The 21,884-nt window shown below is 42.7% G+C and overlaps 1 protein-coding gene and 1 pseudogene across 1 annotated transcript; one reads left to right on the top strand and one right to left on the bottom strand.

The window, feature by feature from the left end:
- Window positions 1-531: 531 nt before the first annotated feature.
- Window positions 532-9,044, bottom strand: LOC127298220 (uncharacterized; annotated as a pseudogene).
- Window positions 9,045-18,760: 9,716 nt separating this feature from the next.
- On the top strand, window positions 18,761-20,902 carry LOC127304084 (uncharacterized). Its single transcript, XM_051334796.1, has 2 exons — window positions 18,761-19,053; window positions 20,530-20,902. Exons 1-2 carry the CDS (start codon window positions 18,761-18,763, stop codon window positions 20,900-20,902), a joined length of 666 nt encoding a protein of 221 aa, XP_051190756.1.
- Window positions 20,903-21,884: the final 982 nt, after the last annotated feature.

Here is a 21,884-nt window from a genome sequence, read left to right as displayed (position 1 = left end):
CTACATTTTTTATAGTGGCCCACCACTTTCCGGTGCGCCACTGCTAAGTAGTAGTGGCGCACTGCCCTCCTGGTGCGCCACTAACACCCATCTTACGGCTAGGCCTTTTCCTAGTAGTGTTGGGTTCGACACTCTTATTTATCGAAAGTACTACAATACACCCCCTATACTTGTGGGTCATCACCACTCTATCACAACGGCTAGAATGTTAGTGGAGAAAATCTATTTAAACAAAACCCTTGTTGGTGGGGCCAAGTTATCACAACATGTGAACAAAACAGGTAGTCGTGGCGACTGAGACTTGATGCAACACTACATTTACCGTGGTAATAACCTATTGCCACGTTAAAAATAATAAAAAAATAAAAAACTAGGGGAAACAAAAAATGCGGGCATTGAATAAAAATATTCAAAACCGTACGTACAATATGTATATTCATACAAATCATAATTCTCATAGCTAATATGGATCAAATGAAACTCAAATATATCGTAGTTATCCTAATGTAGGTGATGTAGAATCCAGTGCATCTAATTTTTTCCATTTCTATTTCCATGTCCATCCTGCAATCAAGAATAAAGGAAAGTTAAGTTCATGTGACCATGTCCGTAGCTAGCACATATCTGTTGTTTGTTTAAGTTGTCAGTCAACGCAGCAACAACACATGGTGTAACATAAGCAGCAGGTGCAGCTAGGTGTTAGTGTTGGTGAAGCCAAAACATTAGTTGTGAGTCAATGCAGCAACAACACATAGTGAAACATAAGAAGCAGGTGCAGCTAGGCTATAGTGTGAGTGAAGCAAAAATAGTATGTACTAGTACCAATTTGCACAAGTTTGTGACTTACCAATGCTTTAAACATTCGAGTATTTTGTAACGTGTTGTGCGGAGGAACTATTTTCTTTGCAGGGCTCTCTAGAAGTGGTGTTTGCAGGTTTGGACAAATATTTTCTTTCAGGTTTGCCTTCTTAGGATTCTGCGAAAAAGATGTGCATTGTTAGCAATGCAAGTAAACAACTAAATCTTAGGAGTTTGCAATCATATGACTATCATCACCTTATTTGTTTGCGTCTGCTGTGTTTCAATCTACGAAAACGATGTGCATTGTTGGCAATGCAAGTAAACAGCTAAAACTTAGGAGTTTGGAAGCATATGACTATCATCACCTTATTTGTTTGCGTCTTCTGTGTTTCAATCTGTTTGGTGAACTCTTCAAACTGTGACTGAAACTGTGATTGAAACTGTGAAGCTAACTTTGCCATCAAGTTTTTCTCAAATTCCACTCTTGAGGCTCGCTCAAATTCCATCATTCTTTCCCTTTCAGCACGCTCTTCCTCTAACCTCTCCTCAAGCCGTTCCCTCTCAGCACGCTCTAAATTAATCTTCTCATCCATAGTATCACGTTCATCTTGTAACTTCTGTTTTAATTCCGTGACCTGCTGGTTGAGCTCTGAGTTTACCTTTTGGGTAGCACGAGCTTGCTCTTCAACCTGAAACTTAATCCTTTCAGACCTAGTTGGCAGTTTGGCCATGTATCCAAACCCACAAGGCTGCGATGACTTGCATTTCACTGATTCTTTATATGCAGTCTAGAAAATATTGATTCTTTGTTCAACTGAAACTGGACCTCCAGTTTCCGTTTCTCTATTTTCAATGTCTTGACATGCTTTTTCCGAATTACGAAAAAAACACTTACATCAGATGAAGAACCATACACGAAAAACAACATTAAGTAAGTTTAGAGTAGCTTCTAAGTCAGTATACTCACGTAAACTTTTTTGGACTCTTCGGTAGTCCATGATCCATTCTTGCAGTGGGTGATTTCCCAGAGAGCAATACAGTCTGGCTCTTCTCCAGTTTCCTTATTTCTCTGCAAGTAGTGCAACAATTAGATGCTACAAACATTAAAGCACAGTGAGCAGCGAATCATGCAGAGTGAGTAGGCTCATACATTCTCAAAACTCAGTTGAGAGTAGGATTTTGATCCAGCTCTATGGTTTGTCTTGAGTTTCTTCCGGTTATCCGAGTTCTTTTGGCTGAGTTCCTACACATTCAGTGATAAAAAAAAGGAGTGAGACAAGCCATTTCATGACAGTACACAATTCACAAACTATGAGCATAGAGATAACCTTGAATTTCTGATCAGTGCCAAAGTACTGAATCATCCATTCCCACTCTTCCGGTTGTAAATCTTCTGGTATATTTGACATTCTTGCATCATCTGTTTTGTATGCCTTGTAGGTGCTGCTTAGAGATGCCCGCCAGCCTCTGTATCGCTCTTTCACAATTTTTAGAATTTTCTCTTCTGTTTCAGGTGTATCTTCTAGATCATATCTATCCTGTAATGCGTACAACAAACGGATAGACTTTAGTAGTTCATTATGGATGAAAAAATAAAACAACACATGTGAGAAAGGTTGTACTCACCAACATATCTGAAACTATTAGTCGATGGATGCCAAGGTGAATGTCCGCCCACCTCCTCACTCCAATAATTGGTAACCTTCTTTTCATTATGATAACGATGTCATCCTTGAATGAACGGTAGTTCATTCCTACTGCACCGCCCAATTTATCAGAGAATGCAATATTTAGCTTTCCAGCTCCATTGGCATGACGCTTCTTACTTGCTTTCAAACCTTTCAGTACACCTCGCCCTTTGTTCTTGGGTGTGTCAGCGTCTACAGCCTAAAACATACACAAAGAATTGTATTACTGTGTAGTACATTGTAAGAAAGGAGGACATACATGTAAAAAAAACTAGTACCGTCTTGTAGTTTCGGGCGGTAGCGGCGAGCATGGGAAGGCCCACTACTAGGAAAAGGGCAATCAGTGGCGCACCACTTTTACCCATCAGTGGCGCACTAGTGGTGCGCCACTACTATCACGCCACTGCTAACTTTTAGTAGTGGCGCACTAGTGGTGCGCCATTGCTATTTGGCTTAGCAGTGGCGCACCAGGTAGTGCGCCACTACTAGCTTCATGGTGCGCCACTCCTAAATGTCTGAGGTGCGCCACTGGATAGAAACAAGGTGCGCCACTACTAAAATTTGAAATTTCTAGATCTGGATCGGGATCTGGATCTGGATCTGGCACATTTTTTTTCGAATTTTTTTTGCTCGTTATTTTTTCTCGTTCTTGTTGCTAGAATTATTTGTGCAATGTTCATTCTTATTTTTCTTAGCCTAGCCGCCGGTGATGATGGATGAGGGAGGTAGGAGAGGTGAGGAGAGGTGAAGAGAGGTGAGGAGAGGTGAGGAGATGGAGGATGTAGGAGAGGATGAACAAGAGGGCCGCCGGAGGGTCGTTGGAGAGTAAGGTCACCGGAGGTCACCATAGTGGAGGAGCTCGCCGGAAAGTAAGGTCACCGGAGCTCGACATAGTGGAGGAGGTCGCCGGAGTGAAAGGAGGAGAGGAGAGGAGGAGGTCGCCGGAGTGAGTGGAGGAGAGTAGAGGAGGAGGTCGCCGGAGTGAGTGGAGGAGAGTAGAGGAGGAGGTCGCCGGAGTGAAAGGAGGAGAGGAGAGGAGGAGAGCAGGAGGAGGAGGGGAGAATGAGAGCAGGAGAAGGGAGGAGGGAGGAGGGAGGAGGGGGTAAGTGGCCGGCTCCTCCCATTTTGAATCCCATTTTGAATTTCGTGGGCGGGAAGCTTAGTAGTGGCGCACCAAGGCATGGGTGCGCCACCGCTATTTTTTTTCTATTTTTTGCCCAAAATCTAAAACATGAAAAAAGTCCTGTTTCTGTTTTCCAATTGACGAATCCATTTTTTGTCCAAACGGCCGTAGGCCGTTGAATTCGAATAGGAAATTTCGAGTAGATCGATTTTGATATAAAAAAGTTTTTCATCGGAGGTCGTATGCAACCAGAAAACCCGTTTTACCGAAAGATGATGCCATTTTGCATAATATATCAAAATTCAATTTTTTCAATTTTCACTAAACCTAGATGACATATTACATGGGCATTTCAAAGGATTTAATTTTTTGAATTTTCTATCTATTTCTTTTATTTTTTCCAAACTCGAAAAGGCGATCCACCGGGGGGGTGGAAATGTTTGGGCACCACTTAGCAGTGGCGCACCAAGCATGATGCGCCACTACTAAGTGATGCCCAAACATGTCCACCCTCCCCTTTACATAGTAATGGCGCACCATGTAGAGGTGCGCCACTGCTACAAAAAATAGCTGTGGCGCACCTCTGCACGGTGCGCCATTGCTATGTATAAGGCTGGGTCAAACCCATGGTCAAACTTAGTGGTGGCGCACCGCAGGAGAGGTGCGCCACTACTACATTTTTAATAGTGGCCCACCACTTTCCGGTGCGCCACTGCTAAGTAGTAGTGGCGCACTGCCCTTCTGGTGCGCCACTAACACCCATCTTATGGCTAGGCCTTTTCCTAGTAGTGGCCATTCAGTAAGGGGGCACATGTCATCTTCACACACTGGAGTGCTAGATTGTTCTTCAGTTCCTGTATCAGGTTACCATTTGCACCAATTCAGCAATCAAGTTTTTGTGCATTATAGCAAATGTTCGACATGTCTTTAATGTCAAAAATAAATTACCAGATCTGGCTTTTCCATGTTTTTTATGTAAGCTTGTAAAGTATCCACCCTATTCCTCATAACTGATCCTTTCTTTACCGAACATGTAAACAATAAATGGACATAGCATTAGCAATGCGCACAATTCTAAAACCTGATTAATAATTGATGTACTTGTGTACCATTCGTGGAGGAGAAGTCTGTATCTTCTGTTTCGTTTGAATCTTGGTCCTCAGTTGCTGCATCCCTAACTGCATGTTAATCCAAATAGTTGATTAGTTAAAGCATGCATTAAAATGTGTCCGGGAAATAATTTATTAAAGTCTGTATTGAAGGTGTTGTGCAATGGAGATTTGGGATGAAAGGATAAAACCTGAGACAGTGTACACTCACTTATTTCTGGTGGATCCGCTTTCATCAACACTCTGAGACCCTGGTGTTGCAATATCAATGTTGGGCTTCTCCCTACACACATACATGTTAATATTCTTCTCATTATTGTGCAGGGATATCATTCTCTCCACTTCAGGTGCATGCTCGATGGGAACAAGTTGTGCTCTGCCATGGGCATTTTTTACCCTGTAGTAGAGGTAATCAAACGCGATATTGAAGCCAACACTTTCAATCATATTGACCAATTCCATATAGCAGATGTCAGATCTTTCGATTGTTGTTTCCATAACTTTATTTTTTTATCCTCATCTTCGTAGTACAGATTAACTCTCCAAATCTCCTCGCGAGTCTACAGTTAGATAGAAGAAGAAAAATGAGCACAAAAATAATCAGTAAATTCGCAGATCTTAAATAAAAGAATAGTTACATGGCTATGTAAATAAAAGAATAGTTTGTAAAATGAAGCATGCATGTATCGTTAATTCTCAGTTCAATACACGATAAGAAAAACATATGTATTCACAAATGATCAATAGAGGAACAACATGCTGAAAATTGACAGAGGCATTTTTCACATGGATAACGAGTCTCCCATCGTCACTACGATGGTGCACAACATGGCAAACTCGAATTACACATGAAATCCTATGATCTACCAGGTGAGCTTCATACACAGATTTACGCTTGGAGCAGAGGAAGAATAGAGAAGAACTGAAAAAAGAATATCCTAGAAAAACCAATTTCGAGAACAGATTTACGCTAGTGCGGACGCGGGAGGCGCGTCATGGAGACCGTGATGTCCTCAGCATTTTTTCCGGTGTGGGCGAAGCAGCGGCGGCGGCGCCTAACGTGGCAACGATGCCTGGTGCCAGCAAGTAATTCTAGGGTAGAAAAATCAGTGCGCTGCACATCTTTACGGCCGAAGAGCAGATGACAAAGGAATAACCTGAGAGCCTTCCATTGAATCCGGTGAGGACGATGAGGGAGCTCAGATCCAATCGCGAACAAACTCGCCGCAGTGATTGCGTTTAGTTTGGCTGTCGTGGTTAGTTATGGAGATAGTTTAGCAGGAAGGTTAAAAAGATGGTTTTGGTTTTTGGTGGGAACAAAAAAATTCGCAGAGTCTCTATGTACGGGCCTTTTAGCGGGAGGTTTTAAATTTTTGGCCAAAACTACATTGGTGGGAACGTAATTATTTGTTGAATGGTTTTTTGAACGTTAAGAAAAATTAAATAAATTTGGAAATTAATATTTGTAAGCAATATATGAAATATATATGCTTGCAAACAGTAATATTACTAAAAAAATTGTGTTTAATGATTAGAATGGAAGGAACAAATGGTGGCAGTGGACGATGCAAGAAGGGCTCTACTATTCTATCAAAATGGGAATTCCTGGCCTGGCGTTCGAGTGTGGAGAAAGCTGAGGCTAAGGCCTGCATTTCTGGTCTGAACCTCCTCATAGAACTACAATGTACCTCTGCTACTGTGGAAACGGACTGCTGAAGAACGGTAGAAATTATGGTGAATGGAGAACCTGATAAATCGGCGAGCTAGCCTCTCTATTTGGAAGGCCAGGAACTGTTAAAGGTGCATCAATCTATTACTGTGACAAAAGTGGACATGACAACATGTGAAAGTCTCACATGAGTCATGTAATGCCCCTAAACAATTATGTCATGCATCTAATTAGCTACCGCCACGTTATTAATATCTGCAAATGTCAAATTGCCACTGAAAAAATAGAGAAGACCAATAATCTTCATTGCAGATGCAGACATCATAGGGTTTTGGTGTTCAATGCACTGAAGCACATCAACAGCACAAGGTTTTGGTGATCAATGTACTCAAGCACATCACTGTTGCCCCTACGATAAATACAGGCATCCATGTGTTCATGATCTCATGCGAATGTCTTGGTTAGCAGTCTACTACAACTAGGGCGACACCGCCTGCATCACAATCTTCACGTCCAAGTGGCGGATACGGGTGCTCCAAAGTGTAATGAGAAGAGCTTGCATTTTCTTTAAATGCTTGCCTTTAAGGAACTCCCGCCATGTATTCCTGCCAAAAATAATGTGGCTGTCTCTGTCTGTGTTGTACAGAACTGTGGTGAACGCCACTGACGCTCCGAGGCGTAGCCCAGCATGGCCTGAAGACAGAATGCCTGCGCTGTCCGCTATGGACTTAGATAGTTTCTGGATTTTAAACATGGGGATGAAAGACAAAAAGAAATAGGTCATACAAAGGCACACGTTGTAAGCTCAAATTGTGTAGAAAAACAAAAATAGCATTAGAACCATACGTACCATCTCATTTCTGGCCAAATTTGTCCTCGTCAAACGAGTCACATATGGCACTCCAATGTACTCATCTTTTGAGGCTAGAAGCTCACGGATGCGGTCCTTCTCATCGTCATCAAGATCAGCTCTCTGGGAGATGATGATGGAAGAGTCAAATGGGTCATCCCCATCCATGGACTCCTCATCTGTGGACTCCTCATCAGTCCTGGGATCTGGGCCAGTTTCACTGCTTGTACTGGTGTCGTGGTCGTAGTAGTAGTGCCTGCGGCACATGTCTAGCTTGAACACCTTGACGGTGAGGAAGGCGTCGCTGCCGAAACTGAAGAGGAGCAAACTGCCACGCTGCAGGCAGTAATCTCGGGCGAACTGCTCCCAGCCGCGCCCGAGGTAAATGCAGCCAGCTGCATCGAACAACACATCCATGTCCCACGGGCTGCTACTCGGATCGTCCGCCTCACGCAGCTTCAGTCCACGCGGTACACGGCCCTTCAGCAACTCCGCGAACTTCATTGGCAGCATCTGCAGGAATATCAAAGTTAAATAGATGGAAAAGAGGGCTTACAACAAAAAAAGGATACTGTTTGATGATGAATCAGTACTATAAATATGTAAACAAGTAGTACCAAGTAATCAGTTCTACTTGATTAAAGTTGAGCAATCAGGTTGTTATGCACATTATTTGAAAAGATGAACATTCAGTGGGAGCTCAAATTTGCCATATCCAGTGAACAAATGCTCCAAGAGCACTTCTAGGGTCGATGAAGCGTACCAGTTTGTCCAATGGAGCGTCATCTAGGGTCGTGTAGAACTCAAAGTCTGACAACTCCATCTTAACATATCCCTCTGTTTATCATATAAAAAAATGCAGCTTAATTTCCGGCAACAAACTGTAGAATTGACATTTTGGTTATAGAGTGCACGTACTGTAGGTCGCGTCATATTGAATGCGGCACATGCTCAGGTCGAACATCTTGACTGTGAGAACATCGCGGCCATCGTAACTGCAGATCAGAAAAAAAATTGCTGCAGGCCGTACATCCAGGCAAAACACTCCCAGCCGCGCTTGTGGAACATGCGGCCAATGCCGTCGAACCACACATCCATGTCCCACGTGGTGGTACGCCGAATGCCAACCTCACGCACCTTCAGTTCACGGGGTTCACGGCACTCCAACAAGTCCGCGAACTTCTTAGGCAGCGACTGCAACAAAGGATAGAGCAGGCCATGAACATCATTACACCTAATCTGGCAAATATGACACCTAAACTGAGTACCATACCAATTTGTCAGATGAAGCATCATTTATTATAGCAAAGATGTCGGGGGGAAGACCCCGGGTATGGCAAAAGACTGGGAATAGTTGGCTCGAGGCCGGCTGGCCGCGGCAAAGGCCGGCTGAGGAGCAGCCGGTTGGAGCCGTGGCCGGCTGCCTTGCGAGCCGGCTGACCCCAGGTCTACGCTGGTCCAGTCATGGCCGGCTGCGCTATGGCTGGGCCGACTTCTACGCGCCATGTCCGGCTTGGTTTCGTTCTCCCTGATCGGCTCGAGGCTAGTGAGCCTTGCAGGAGAAGGTTCAGGAAAGGCTATCCGGGTTCAAAAGTCTACGCTGGCCTCATCTCCAGTGTAAAGCGAGGGGCACTGTAGAACAATAGTGCCCCACGCCAGAGATTCCCGTCATGGCCTGCCTACGTCACGCGGTGCAGGGCGACCGGCGGAGACAGCGGGCGCCCAGCGCACATCGCTCGGCACGTCCCGTCTCCGCTGACCTCGGCAGGAGGGCGGACGCGACGCCCACGACCGGTGACGCCATCGCCTCGTCAGGATGCAGGAAAGCCGGAGCCGGCAGGCCTGGTCAGTAGGCTATAGGGGCCTCTCTGTAAATGTAACTGGCACTATATAAGCCACACCACCCCTCCTGTGCGAGGGACGATCGATCACAACTTATTTCCATACGCAAAACCGCTAAGGAGAGAGGCCTTCTTCTACCTCCAGCCCTCTCTCTCAAGCCGGAGACAGCTCAAGGAGCACCATTGTACTGTCGAACATCATATACACTCTAGAGCAGGAGTAGGGGTGTTGCCTCCATCCGAGGGCCCCGAACCTGGGTACGTCGCCATGTCGCTCGTACTCATACCCGCATCCGGAAACCGCCGTAGACCATAGCAGGAACCACCTAACTCAAGCCACCCTATGGCATATGCCGTGACGATACCACGACAAAAGAACTCGTAGTCCATCGTGTGCAAGCCCGCCTGTTCATCATACAAAAAAGTCTGACTTCAGTTACATCTAGAAGACATGCCAAAACAGTAAGGTTCTGAAACATGAGTAAACGCATTCTATAACCAGCAAGTTTCACTAGAAATTTAGGACTAAATGCAGTCTAGCAGCAGCAAGGAGTAAAAGGGCTCACATTGTACTGCTGAAGAGAAAAAAGGGAAATTACTAAAAATAGCTACTGGTCCTAAAAAGGGCAGTGTGAGTGAGTACCAGAGCTCTTACTTTCAACATCACAAAGTACCTACCTATAAAAATAGACACACAACACCAGCTACCACCATCATTTTGGCACCTGGAAGTATCAAAATTACATGAAGGTACCAGGGACGGAGCTCCCTTATAAGCTGTGGTGTCAGCTGACCCTAGTGATACTAGCAAAACCTTCACTAATTAGTGTTAAATAATACTAATTTATGGAGCAAGACCCAACTGAAAAAGAGAGAAAATAGAGTTGACTACAGTGCCGAAAATTCCTAGCTCCATCACAGGAAGGTTCAGTCCAACATCTCAATCAGATGCATGTAATTGTGTAAGTACCATCTCAATTAGTAATAAATGTGTAACACACCAATCAATCATGAATGACATGGAACATAAAAACGTGGTACATCTATATCTAGCACAAGATCGCACAACTCTTTCCTGCCGGGACAAGTACTTGGAAATGAAAACAAAATTAGTGTTTGAACTCAAATCGTTCTGCAATCGCATCTAGAAGAGAAGAAGAAGTAGTAACCTGAGTGCCGCCCGCGATGGATCTTTGGTGAATCGAAGCGACGTGGGTCAATCTGCAGCACGATGACGATAAGGGCGACAATGGCGGTTGAGAGAATGCGACGGCAGAGAGGGATGGTGAGCGAGAGGCGGCGAGGTCGAGAGATGGATGGCGCCGGCGCACGTTGGTCTCCCTCCTCTGCCGAAAGGGGGTTTTCTCGGAGTAAATTTTGGTAGGTAAACAAAGAGGAGGAGTGCGAAGTGGATGTGACAATACGAGAGGAAGATGCCATCGAAAGCACTTGGGCCCACATGTCGGTCTGTTACCACAAAAGGTGGGTACATATAGGAGGGGCGGTTGCCATTTTTACGGTGCCTCTCTCAACTCCCCACCAAGTCGTCTTCCATTCCCTCCCCTGCTTTCTCCTCTGTTTCTCCACTGCCCTCTTCGGCTTCCTCCTACGCCACGCCATGGAGGGGGATGAACTTACCAACCACAACACTGAAATTCGCAAGATTGTCGCACATGGTACGACCGAGATTGAGGTCATCTACACCGATGACAACTATGAAGCAAGCAAGATTGTAGACATGTACGAGCAATGGCTGAGCAAGGAAGAATACAAATTCATGGGCCTCGACTTCGAGTACTGCGACCCGAAATACGAAGATGACTATCGGATTGCCGTCGTCCAACTCGCGATGAAGAATCATGTACTAGTCTACCAATGGTCAAGGTATATATGTAGATTCGATTTTTTCAGCCGGGCTTAAAAACCCTCTATCAATCTTGTACTGTATTGAAATATAAAAATCTGTTGTTATGTATGATAGTAGAACTTCCATAAGTTTGTGTTCAAATCAGTGGTAAAACCAGGTTTTACACAACTTCTCTCATCTAGATCTGATGCTTCATACTAGTTCATTTATGTTATCTGTCAATCTTGTTGATGTGGTTAGTTAGTTGTTATTTATTTATGTGCTTCTAGTAATGCTAAATCACCCTCACGAACCTAGTACTACTCATTCATCTTTATGGTTACAATCTCAACTTCCAAATCCATTTCAAGGTACTGATATGAACAACAATAGGTACTTCCATTCAAGTTCAAACTAAAATTGTTAAACGACAAGTAGAAATGAAATATCATCAAATAATTTCAGTGCATTTCACAACTCACTTTCAGTATATTTTTTTCACAACAATATTTAACATTTGTCTCTCTTTCAATATTTTGGTGGAGTAGTAGCGATCCGTGGTGTCCGAAACTCATGGATTTCCTACGCAGCGGTGTACACTTTGCTAGCGTTGATATAAGAAATGACAAAAAAGCAATGAAGCAAAGTTGGAATATTGAGATACCAGGTGAGTGCCACATTGATCTGCAGGACTTGTTCAAGCTTGAATGCGACAGGACTGGGATGGCTGACATGGCAGCCGGCCTCATCGACAAGACCTACAAAGGAATGAAGAAAGAATTCCCATCTAGCCAGCACAAGTTATGGGAGAAGAAGCCCCTCGATGAAATTAATCTTGAGTATGCTGCTAGAGATGGGTTTGTGGCGTACAAACTGTACCGTATAATCCGTCTCTGCAACTATGGACAGCGCCACCTTCTACCTCTGCAAGCAACACCAATAGCAGTGCAACCCAGTTCAACGAGCGGCACAAATGCTTCTGCATCGAGCAGCAGCAAGGGAAAAGAATTGACCAGCACCAAGCTCTCCAGGGCGGATGAAGGGTGGACATACATGCGCATCACCGATGGGCATGAAAAATGGAGTGACGCGGCTTGGGGGTTTCGTACTTATGATCAAACAAGCCCTATTCGTTTTCCTGGGGTCCCGTGGGACGAGTGGCCGGAGGAGAAGAAGACGAAGATAGGTTGGAGTGGAGATGCCCCAAACACATCCTAAATATAGCTTGATGTTCTGTGAAGTGTATAGTTGTAGTTTGTGTTTTGTCAATGGGTTGAACTACTTTGTATAATGGCTATCAGACCAATGGTGTGTTAACTTTCAGAAATGTTAGTAAAAAGTGCAATTATATTCATCCTAATTCATACATCTAATGCAATAATCATAATTCAATCATACTTCAGATAGGATAATAACTCAAGATTTATTGGATAAAAATCCTTCACGCTCCAAGGGAAACTAAACAAGTGCTAATCCAATCCTTATCGAATTGTGGGTTGGGTTTTCCAAGTTGGTTGTGTGTTCCATGGTGACCCCATGGCTGGGAGGTGCCGAAACAAGGGTTATAGGGGGGAAAGGGGTCTAACTTGCCCTAAAATATAGCAGACCACCTTGGATGGTGCTAATGTTTGGCACACTTGTGCATGGTGGTGTGCCCCACACTTTTTTGGGTTGGGTTTTCCAAGTTGGCTGTGTGTTCCATGGTGACCCCATGGCTGGGAGGTGCCGAAACAAGGGTTTTAGGGGGGAAAGGGGTGTACGTTGACCTAAAATGTAGCAAACCACCTTGGATGGTGCCAATATTTGGCACACTTGTGCATGGTGGGGTGCCCCACCCTTTTTGGGTTGGGTTTTCCAAGTTGGTTGTGTGTTCCATGGTGACCCCATGGCTGGGAGGTGCCGAAAAGGGTTTTAGGGAGGAAAGGGGTCTAACATGCCCTAGTATAGATCTAAACACCTTGGATGGTGCCAATATTTGGCACACTTGTGCATGGTGGGGTGCCCCACCCTTTTTGGGTTGGGTTTTGCAAGTTGGTTGTGTGTTCCATGGTGACCCCATGGCTGGGAGGTGCCGAAAAGGGTTTTAGGGGGGAAAGGGGTCTAACATGCCCTAATATAGATCTAAACACCTTGGATGGTGCCAAAATTTGGCACACTTGTGCATGGTAGGGTGCCCCACCCTTTTTGGGTTGGGTTTTCCAAGTTGGTTGCGTGTTTCATGGTGATCCCATGGCTGTGAGGTACCAAAACAAGTGTTTTAGGGGGGAAAGGGTTCTAAGATGCCCTAATATAGATCTAAAAACCTTTGATGGGACCAATATTTGGCAAACTTGTGCATGGTGGGGTGCCCCACCCGTTCTACCTTGTGTTTTCTAGGTTGGTTGTGTGTTTCATGGTGATCCCATGGTTGGGAGGTGCGGAAACAAGGGTTTTCAGGGAAAATGGGTCTAACATGCCCTAATATAGATCTAACCACCTTGGATGGGGCCAATATTTGGCACACTTGTGCATGGTGGGGTTCCCCATCCTTTGTTCCTTGGGTTTTGTAGGTTGGTTGTGTGTTTTATGGTGATCCCATGGTTGGTAGGTGCCGAAACAAGGGTTTTAGGGTCAAAATGGGTCTAACATATGCCCTAATAATATAGATCTAAACACCTTGGATGGGGCCAATATTTGGCGCAATTGTGCATGTTGGGGTGCCCCACCCTTGCTGCCTTGTGTTTTCTAGGTTGGTTGTGTGTTTCATGGTGATCCCATGGTTGGGAGGTGAGGAAACAAGGGTTTTAGGGTCAAAATGGGTCTAACATGCCCTAATATAGATCTAAACACCTTGGATGGGGCCAATATTTGGCACACTTGTGCATGGTGGGGTGCCCAAACCTTGCTACCTTGTGTTTTCTAGGTTGTTTGTGTGTTTCATGGTGATCCCATGGTTGGGAGGTGCCGAAACAAGGGTTTTAGGGGCAAAATGGGTCTAACATGCCCTAATATAGATCTAAAGACCTTGGATGGGGCCAATATTTGACACACTTGTGCATGGTGGGGTGCCCCTACCTTGCTACCTTGTGTTTTCTAGGTTGGTTGTGTGTTTCATGGTTGGGAGGTGCCGAAACAAGGGTTTTCGGGGCATCACTTGTGAAGCATGTACATCTTAGGGTATTGTGAAAATTGGGAGCACGTGGTGGTCTGATTTGGCATCACCACATTACCCTAGAACAGAAGTTTCACTTTGAAAAAAGTTTGACAACCTCTTAGTACACTGAGGTCAACCTAGGTTTGACCAAACACTCAACATTTCATACAAAATTGAAAATTTGTTGAAATCTTTTCAAACCTTGTGTATTGGCCAATGTGTGGCTAACACTTTCCATGGAAAATAACAAACTAGATTTTTTTTGTTTCCCTACCAAAGCACTCCCAAAAGTGAGGTGCGTAGTGAAAGATCATGCCCGTCTACCCCGAACGGGTAGTTCTTGACCATTTTTTTGATCTAGCTAACTTGAAATCAACTCAAATTTGGCACAAGGGTGCATCAACATGTAGGTAATGATGCTAGCATGCTATCTTGGCAGTTTGGTTTGAAAATTTTCAAAAATTCCTTCCCTAAACTCAAGAAGAGGCATCACTTGTGAAGCATGTACATCTTAGGGTATTGGGAAAATTGGGAGCACGTGGTGGTCTGATTTGGAATCACCACATTACCCTAGAACAGAAGTTTCACTTTGAAAAAAGTTTGACAACCTCTTAGTACACTGAGGTCAACCTAGGTTTGACCAAACACTCAAAATTTCATACAAAATTGAAAATTTGTTGAAATCTTTTCAAACCTTGTGTATTGGACAATGTGTGGCTAACAATTTCCATGGAAAATAACAAACTAGAAAAAAATTGTTTCCCTACCAAATCACTCCCAAAACTGAGGTGTGTAGTGAAAGATCATGCCCATCTACCTGAACGGGCAGTTCTTGACCATTTTTTGATCTAGCTAACTTGAAATGGACTGAAATTTGGCACAAGGGTGCATCAACATGTGGGTAATGATGCTAGCATGCTATCTTGGCAGTTTGGTTTGAAAATTTTCAAAAATTCATTCCCTAAACTCAAGAAGAGGCATCACTTGTGAAACATGTACATCTTAGGGTATTGGGAAAATTGGGTGCACGTGGTGGTCTGATTTGGAATCACCACATTACCCTAGAACAGAAGTTTCACTTTGAAAAAAGTTTGACAACCTCTTAGTAAACTGAGGTCAACCTAGGTTTGACCAAACACTCAAAATTTCATACAAAATTGAAAATTTGTTGAAATCTTTTTAAACCTTGTGTATTGGACAATGTGTGGCTAACAATTTCCATGGAAAATAACAAACTAGAAAAAAAATTGTTTACCTAACAAATCACTCCCAAAAGTGAGGTGTGTAGTGAAAGATCATGCCCGTCTACCCGAACGGGCAGTTCTTGACCATTTTTTGATCTAGCTAACTTGAAATGGACTGAAATTTGGCACAAGGGTGCATCAACATGTGGGTAATGATGCTAGCATGCTATCTTGGCAGTTTGGTTTGAAAATTTTCAAAAATTCATTCCCTAAACTCAAGAAGAGGCATCACTTGTGAAGCATGTACATCTTAGGGTATTGGGAAAATTGGGTGCACGTGGTGGTCTGATTTGGAATCACCACATTACCCTAGAACAGAAGTTTCACTTTGAAAAAAGTTTGACAACCTCTTAGTACACTGAGGTCAACCTAGGTTTGACCAAACACTCAAAATTTCATACAAAATTGAAAATTTGTTGCAATCTTTTCAAACCTTGTGGATTGGCCAATGTGTGGCTAACAATTTCCATGGAAAATAACAAACTAGAAAAAAATGTTTCCCTACCCCAAAAGTGAGGTGTGTAGTGAAAGATCATGCCCGTCTACCCCGAACGGGCAGTTCTTGACCATTTTTTGATCTAGCTAACTTGAAATGGACTGAAATTTGGCACAAGGGTGCATCAACATGTGGGTAATGATGCTAGCATCCTATCTTGGCAGTTTGGTTTGAAAATTTTCAAAAATTCATTCCCTAAACTCATGAAGAAGCATCACTTGTGAAGCATGTACATCTTAGGGTATTGGGAAAATTGGGAGCACGTGCTGGTCTGATTTGGCATCACCACATTACCCTAGAACAGAAGCTTCACTTTGAAAAAAGTTTGACAACCTCTTAGTACACTGAGGTCAACCTAGGTTTGACCAAACAATCAAAATTTCATACAAAATTGAAAATTTGTTGAAATCTTTTCAAACCTTGTGTATTGGCCAATCTGTGGCTAAAAATTTCCATGGAAAATCTTGAAAAAAAAATTGTTTGGTAAGCAAAATTTTGGAAATTTCATCCTCAAACTCAAATACATGCTTCATTTTTTATTTTTATTTCCCTTATATTCGGTAGAAGGATAAGGGTTGACCAAAGAAAGGCCGCTAAAGGCTACTAATTATTACTTTCTGAAACAAACAAAATATTCATAACAAACAATCTGCACAATCTAGGGAGCATTACTATATAGGTCCCTTGACGATCTCTCCGGCCCATCCTCTCTCTGTTAGCATCGCCTCTTCCCATCTCTCATCCTTGTTATCTCGCGAACTCCCTCTAGAGCTTGCTGTCGGTGAACTGTCCTACACGACGACTGCTATGGCGATGACTCTATCTCTCCAGGTATGTTCATTATGTTTGGCCAACGTGATGAAATGTAGGGACTTTGGTTTGGTCGAGAAAGCTTCACATTATTCTACATTAGTTTTTTTTAGATCTTACGATATATCTAGTGAATTTGGTTTGGTCGACAAGCTTGACACATTCTACATAGTTTTTTTTAGATCTTAGGATATATCTAGGGACTTTGGTTTGATTGACTTTATTTGTAGATCTGATGGACTGCACTCACGATCTCATCTAATTATCATGTAGTGTGGTGTTTGTTTCGACACAAAGGGACTATGCACTGCTAGGACTCACAAAAAGTTGTACCACTTTACCCTAAGAGAAGGATTCGAGGAGAAGATGGTACGATTTTATTACTGCAAGATGTGTTAACGTATGATCGTTTGTTGTAGATCTGGTACTATTATTTAATTAGTGGCCGGCTTGACTTGCATGATAAATTGAAAAATCATAGGGGGGATATATGTTATTTTTACATGCATCTGTTGTCCTCTCATTGTATGATACATGCTAGCCAGGTCCTCCCATGCTATGGAAGAGCTGCTTTGCTGAAAAAGTATAATGTGAAAGCTTATCAAAGAAGGATATTCTTTGTGTCCTTTACCACACCAGAATTTTTTTTATTTGAGTTTAAAGTCACAAATGAACCAAATAAAACTTTCATCAGTGGTGATGCTTGGAAGGAATACTATAGAGTGTACCAACTTCAATTGTACCAGGAGGTGCATTTCTCCATTTTACTGAGGGGTTTGGAACCAAGCACTGTTGTTTGTCCACAATACCCTATCATTCATCCATGTAATAATACTTCTTTCCTATTTTCATTCTAGCTTTCATATAAGTAAGTTGTGATTTCTGTGCAATAACTATGTGTACCACACATTTTATTTTGTAGAATACTATTTTCTTGGTATTCTTAAGAGAGAAATAGTTGATCGTCTCACTACAACAGAGGGAACATACGTTAACTAGAAAATGATGGGGAAAGTGATTGCAGAAGTTGACAAGCTTGACATGTTTGTAGAAGAAAATGATGCTGGTGATTTTTATCTTGGAAGATCTTATGGGCTAGTTCATACCTTGAATTGGTCCAACACAACCAGGAATTTCATGGTAAATGTTTTCATTTTTTTCCATTACACAAAAATGTAATTTACTTTTTCCATGTGAGTTACAAAACTGACCATTTTGTTTTCTAATTGACAACATAAGCTGCCTCGTCGTATTGTTCCAGAAGACATGGATGAAGAAAGTGCTAATACTCTTGTTTTCCATCCTAACACGAGGCTATCATCGACGTAATCCATTTCTAATGATAACCAGGACAAGCGTGTGTGCATGAACAAATGGGATAAATTCATGAAGATGGAACCTATGTTGAAGATTGGACACAAGGTGCTCATGATCCTCCAACTTGGTGATCATGGCATCTATCTATTTGTTTCACATGTGCCAGATGTCCCACTTGATGAGTAGGGTTAGGTCATTATTTTTATCCATCAATTTGTAAGGTCAAGTTTATTATCTTCGAGACATTCTTTTATGCACATTTGCAAGATCAGTTTTTGGTTGTAAGACATTAAGGTTTGATGATTTAATGAGTTATGCAAATTAGTCATTTCAATATTTCAGTTTTCAATATTTATTTCGTGCACTTACGGATGTGTTCAACAATTTATTTGCACTCTTGTCAAATTCATAGTTAAATTAATTCTTCCGTACATAAAAGTAGACATTGTTATTTACTACGGTAGGGAATAAGTTTAACTTATTCTCATGCATTCACTGACCGAATAAGCAGAGGCATTCAATGACTCATCAAAAAAAAATACTTCATGTACAAAAATAAAATGTTAGTCATTGACATGATGTCCCCACGAGACATGGGACCCACCGGCCAGTGTCACGTAATTGTAGTTGTCTGCAGTTATACTGGTAAGCACAATATTTTATCTAGATATACGAACGGACGCTCTAAATATCGAGGAATTGCCGCCCCTGTCTAGTCACAACCACCACCATCCTCCAGTAAATACTCTGCAGTTCCACTTTGTTCTTTCACACTAGAAAAACCCCATTGTCCTGCTGTTCTCTATCCCCTTCGTCTCTTCTCCTCTTCCACCATGGGTGCAAGCCTGTCGGCGTTGCTGCGACTCGCCAACAATGACACCATCGACGACGGCGAGCGGACGACGGAGGTGCACAAGTTCAACCCCCACGGTGACACGTGGATCCAGGTCGTCTACACCAACGAGGGGAACACCATGGAGAGTGTCCTCGACATGTACGACGAGATGCTGAAGGACGAGGTCGACAAATTTGTCAGTCTAGATCTCGAGTACAACTGGAACCAAGACAAGATCGCGGTCATTCAGCTTGCCATCAAGGAACACGTCCTCATCTTCCACCTAATCAGGTACCAAATGGAAAGATAAATCGAACTATTTTTCCTCCATTTTAACCGATTTGGTACTGAATATTTGTTGGAGTACGGAAATGCAAGCAATGTTGGATTTGCTACTGATGAATCGTTTAGGATACCTAAATTAACTGTCATGGATCTGACAGGCAAGAGCTAGTGTATTCTGCGCACAATTAAATGATTCTCTATATTTTTTTTGGATAATTAGATGTTTCTCGCCATGACATGCTCAATGAGCTAGTATGTTAATTCTTGGTTGGCTAATTCAGCCTCCTGATGCTATTTATATTCCTGTAAACATCTTGGAGGGATAGTGAAGCCCAAGAATTCTAATAAAAGACCTTAGTAATGTATCCTAATAATAGGTGGAGATAGCAAGACTTCAATTTAACTTTTATTCTTGGAGAACTCAGGTACATATTAATTTTGTGAGTGAATTCCATTTTATACCCCCAAGTTTGCCATTTGTGACAATAATTACCCCATTTAATGAAAATTCCACCTATTAACCCCATTTAGAAAAACTTATGCCACATTTTACCCTTCATAAAATCTGAAAGTGTACTGGTGGACGGGAGATGGCGCTGGGCTGATGCTTGCATCATCCCTTATAGCGATGCGAGCTAGTACTCCAACTGTAGCCTCAACATTTCCTCATGCAACTTCGACAGCGATCTATGGCGGTATGAAAACATGTGGCCACGGTATGCCAGAAGTGTGCCATTGTCGGAACGGATGTGCTCCATTCTCGGCTAATGATAGAGACATAGAGTTGGGCCTCGAGCCGACGCTTGCCATGACCGTGTTCAAAATCTTTGATTATATATGAACACTAAACTCTTGACCTAGAGACAAACCATGCATGCACCACGCTATAGTGAGGCTACCACACATCAAAGTTTATGTAATACAGAAGTAGTAGCATTCTCCATCTCAATTAACCATCTCAGTTAACAGAACAAATTAAAAAAATAAGACTCGGAGGCAATATGTGGTTGCTACGAGCTCAACACACGAATTTATTGGTTGTGTTGTGATAGATTATTGTTTGCTGTGCACGGATAATGACTCATTCCTCATAACCACAGATGACTCACTGAAGCGTCTTATATGATATTACTCATCCTAAGAAAATAATAGCCTTCCGTTGTAGGGCGGCACGTAGACGCGATGACTGGGTATCGCCTTACAATGCTTAAAATTCTTAAATGGGGTACAATCTGGCATAAGTTGCACAAAATGGGGTACGTAGAAGATTTTTTTGTTAAATAGGGTAATTTGTGTCACAAATGAAAAACTAGGGGGTAAAAAATGGAATTTACTCTAATTTTGTACACCATTTCAAATTTGGATGAACTGTGCTTTCACAAGAATGACAGTGATTTTTCTCACTTCAGTATGTACCTAATTTCAAGTTTGGATTAACTGTACAATCACAAGAATGACAGTGATTTCTATTTTGCAATTTAGGTGCAAAGACAGGATCAACAGGCTGAAGAATTTCCTTTGGGACAAGGGATATACTTTCGTCGGTGTGGACATAAGGACAGACAGATGGTTGCTGGACAAACAATGGTTGTACATTCCAGATGGCAAACACCTTGACCTTCAGGACATGTTCATGCTTCCAGGTCGTCCCAGAACTGGTATGGCTGCTATGGCTGAACATCTCATCCACCCCAAGTACGCCGACATGAAGACGAAGTTCGTGACGGACTATGAAAAGCGCGAAGGCCATTCCTTCTGGGAATACAAGCCACTTGCGGACATGAACCTCGAGTATGCTGCTACTGATGCATATGTCAGCTATGAGCTCTATCGCATTATCACCTTAGTGAACTAGGGTAGGAGGCACCTGACGCCATTCTGCGCAAGTGTGACCAACAATGGGGCTGGTTCTTCAGTTCAGGGGGCAAGCGTCGCCGTGGCTATTAGACCTGATCAACCATAACAGCTTCCCTTGTTGCAGCAACTATGTGTAAATATATCTACTAATCATGTAATGTGATGTCAAGACTAGTTTGTGTAGGTTCTAAGTGTCTGAAGAACAATATGGTTTCTAGTGTATTTTGTTTCAGAACTACTACTATGTAAGACGTCTTTTGTGCATATGATGATGACAAGGCTGTTTGTTGCTAATCCTGATAATGCTTCTCCTGATTGTATTCTAGTACAAAAATTAGATACAAAATAGAAGAAATGTGTAAACAAAATATGTCCACTTCATTTCATTTGTGTGAAGAAACATGAGGTCCTTCATAATCAACCAAGTTTTAGGGGTAAAATGGGTCTAACATGCCCTAATATAGATCTAAACACCTTGGATGGGGCCAATATTTGGCACACTTGTGCATGTTGGGGTGCCCCACCCTTTGTACCTTGGGTTTTCTATGTTGGATGTGTGTTTCATGGTGATCCCATGGTTGGGAGGTGCGGAAACAAGGGTTTTAGGGGCAAAATGGGTCTAACATGCCCTAATATAGATCTAACCACCTTGGATGGGGCCAATATTTGGCACACTTGTGCATGGTGGGGTGCCCCACCCTTTGTACCTTGGGTTTTCTAGGTTGGTTGTATGTTTCATGGTGATCCCATGGTTGGGTGGTCCGGAAACAAGGGTTTTAGGGGCATCACTTGTGAAGCATGTACATCTTAGGGTATTGTGAAAATTGTGAGCACGTGGTGGTCTGATTTGGCATCACCACATTACCCTAGAACAGAAGTTTCACTTTGAAAAAAGTTTGACAACCTCTTAGTACACTGAGGTCAACCTAGGTTTGACCAAACAATCAAAATTTCATACAAAATTGAAAATTGTTGAAATC

Source organism: Lolium perenne, chromosome 5, assembly GCF_019359855.2.
Source record: "Lolium perenne isolate Kyuss_39 chromosome 5, Kyuss_2.0, whole genome shotgun sequence".
NCBI lineage: Eukaryota > Viridiplantae > Streptophyta > Magnoliopsida > Poales > Poaceae > Lolium > Lolium perenne.
The sequence above is the reverse complement of the archived record's forward strand: the minus strand, read 5'-3'. Positions and strand labels throughout refer to the sequence as shown.

Bases quoted from the DNA above. Each gene is read 5' to 3' on its own strand.
- LOC127304084 (XM_051334796.1), top strand. From the start codon at position 18,761: ATGGGTGCAAGCCTGTCGGCGTTGCTGCGACTCGCCAACAATGACACC. The intron at 19,054-20,529 runs GTACCAAATGGA...TTTGCAATTTAG, and splicing joins CTCATCTTCCACCTAATCAG to GTGCAAAGACAGGATCAACA.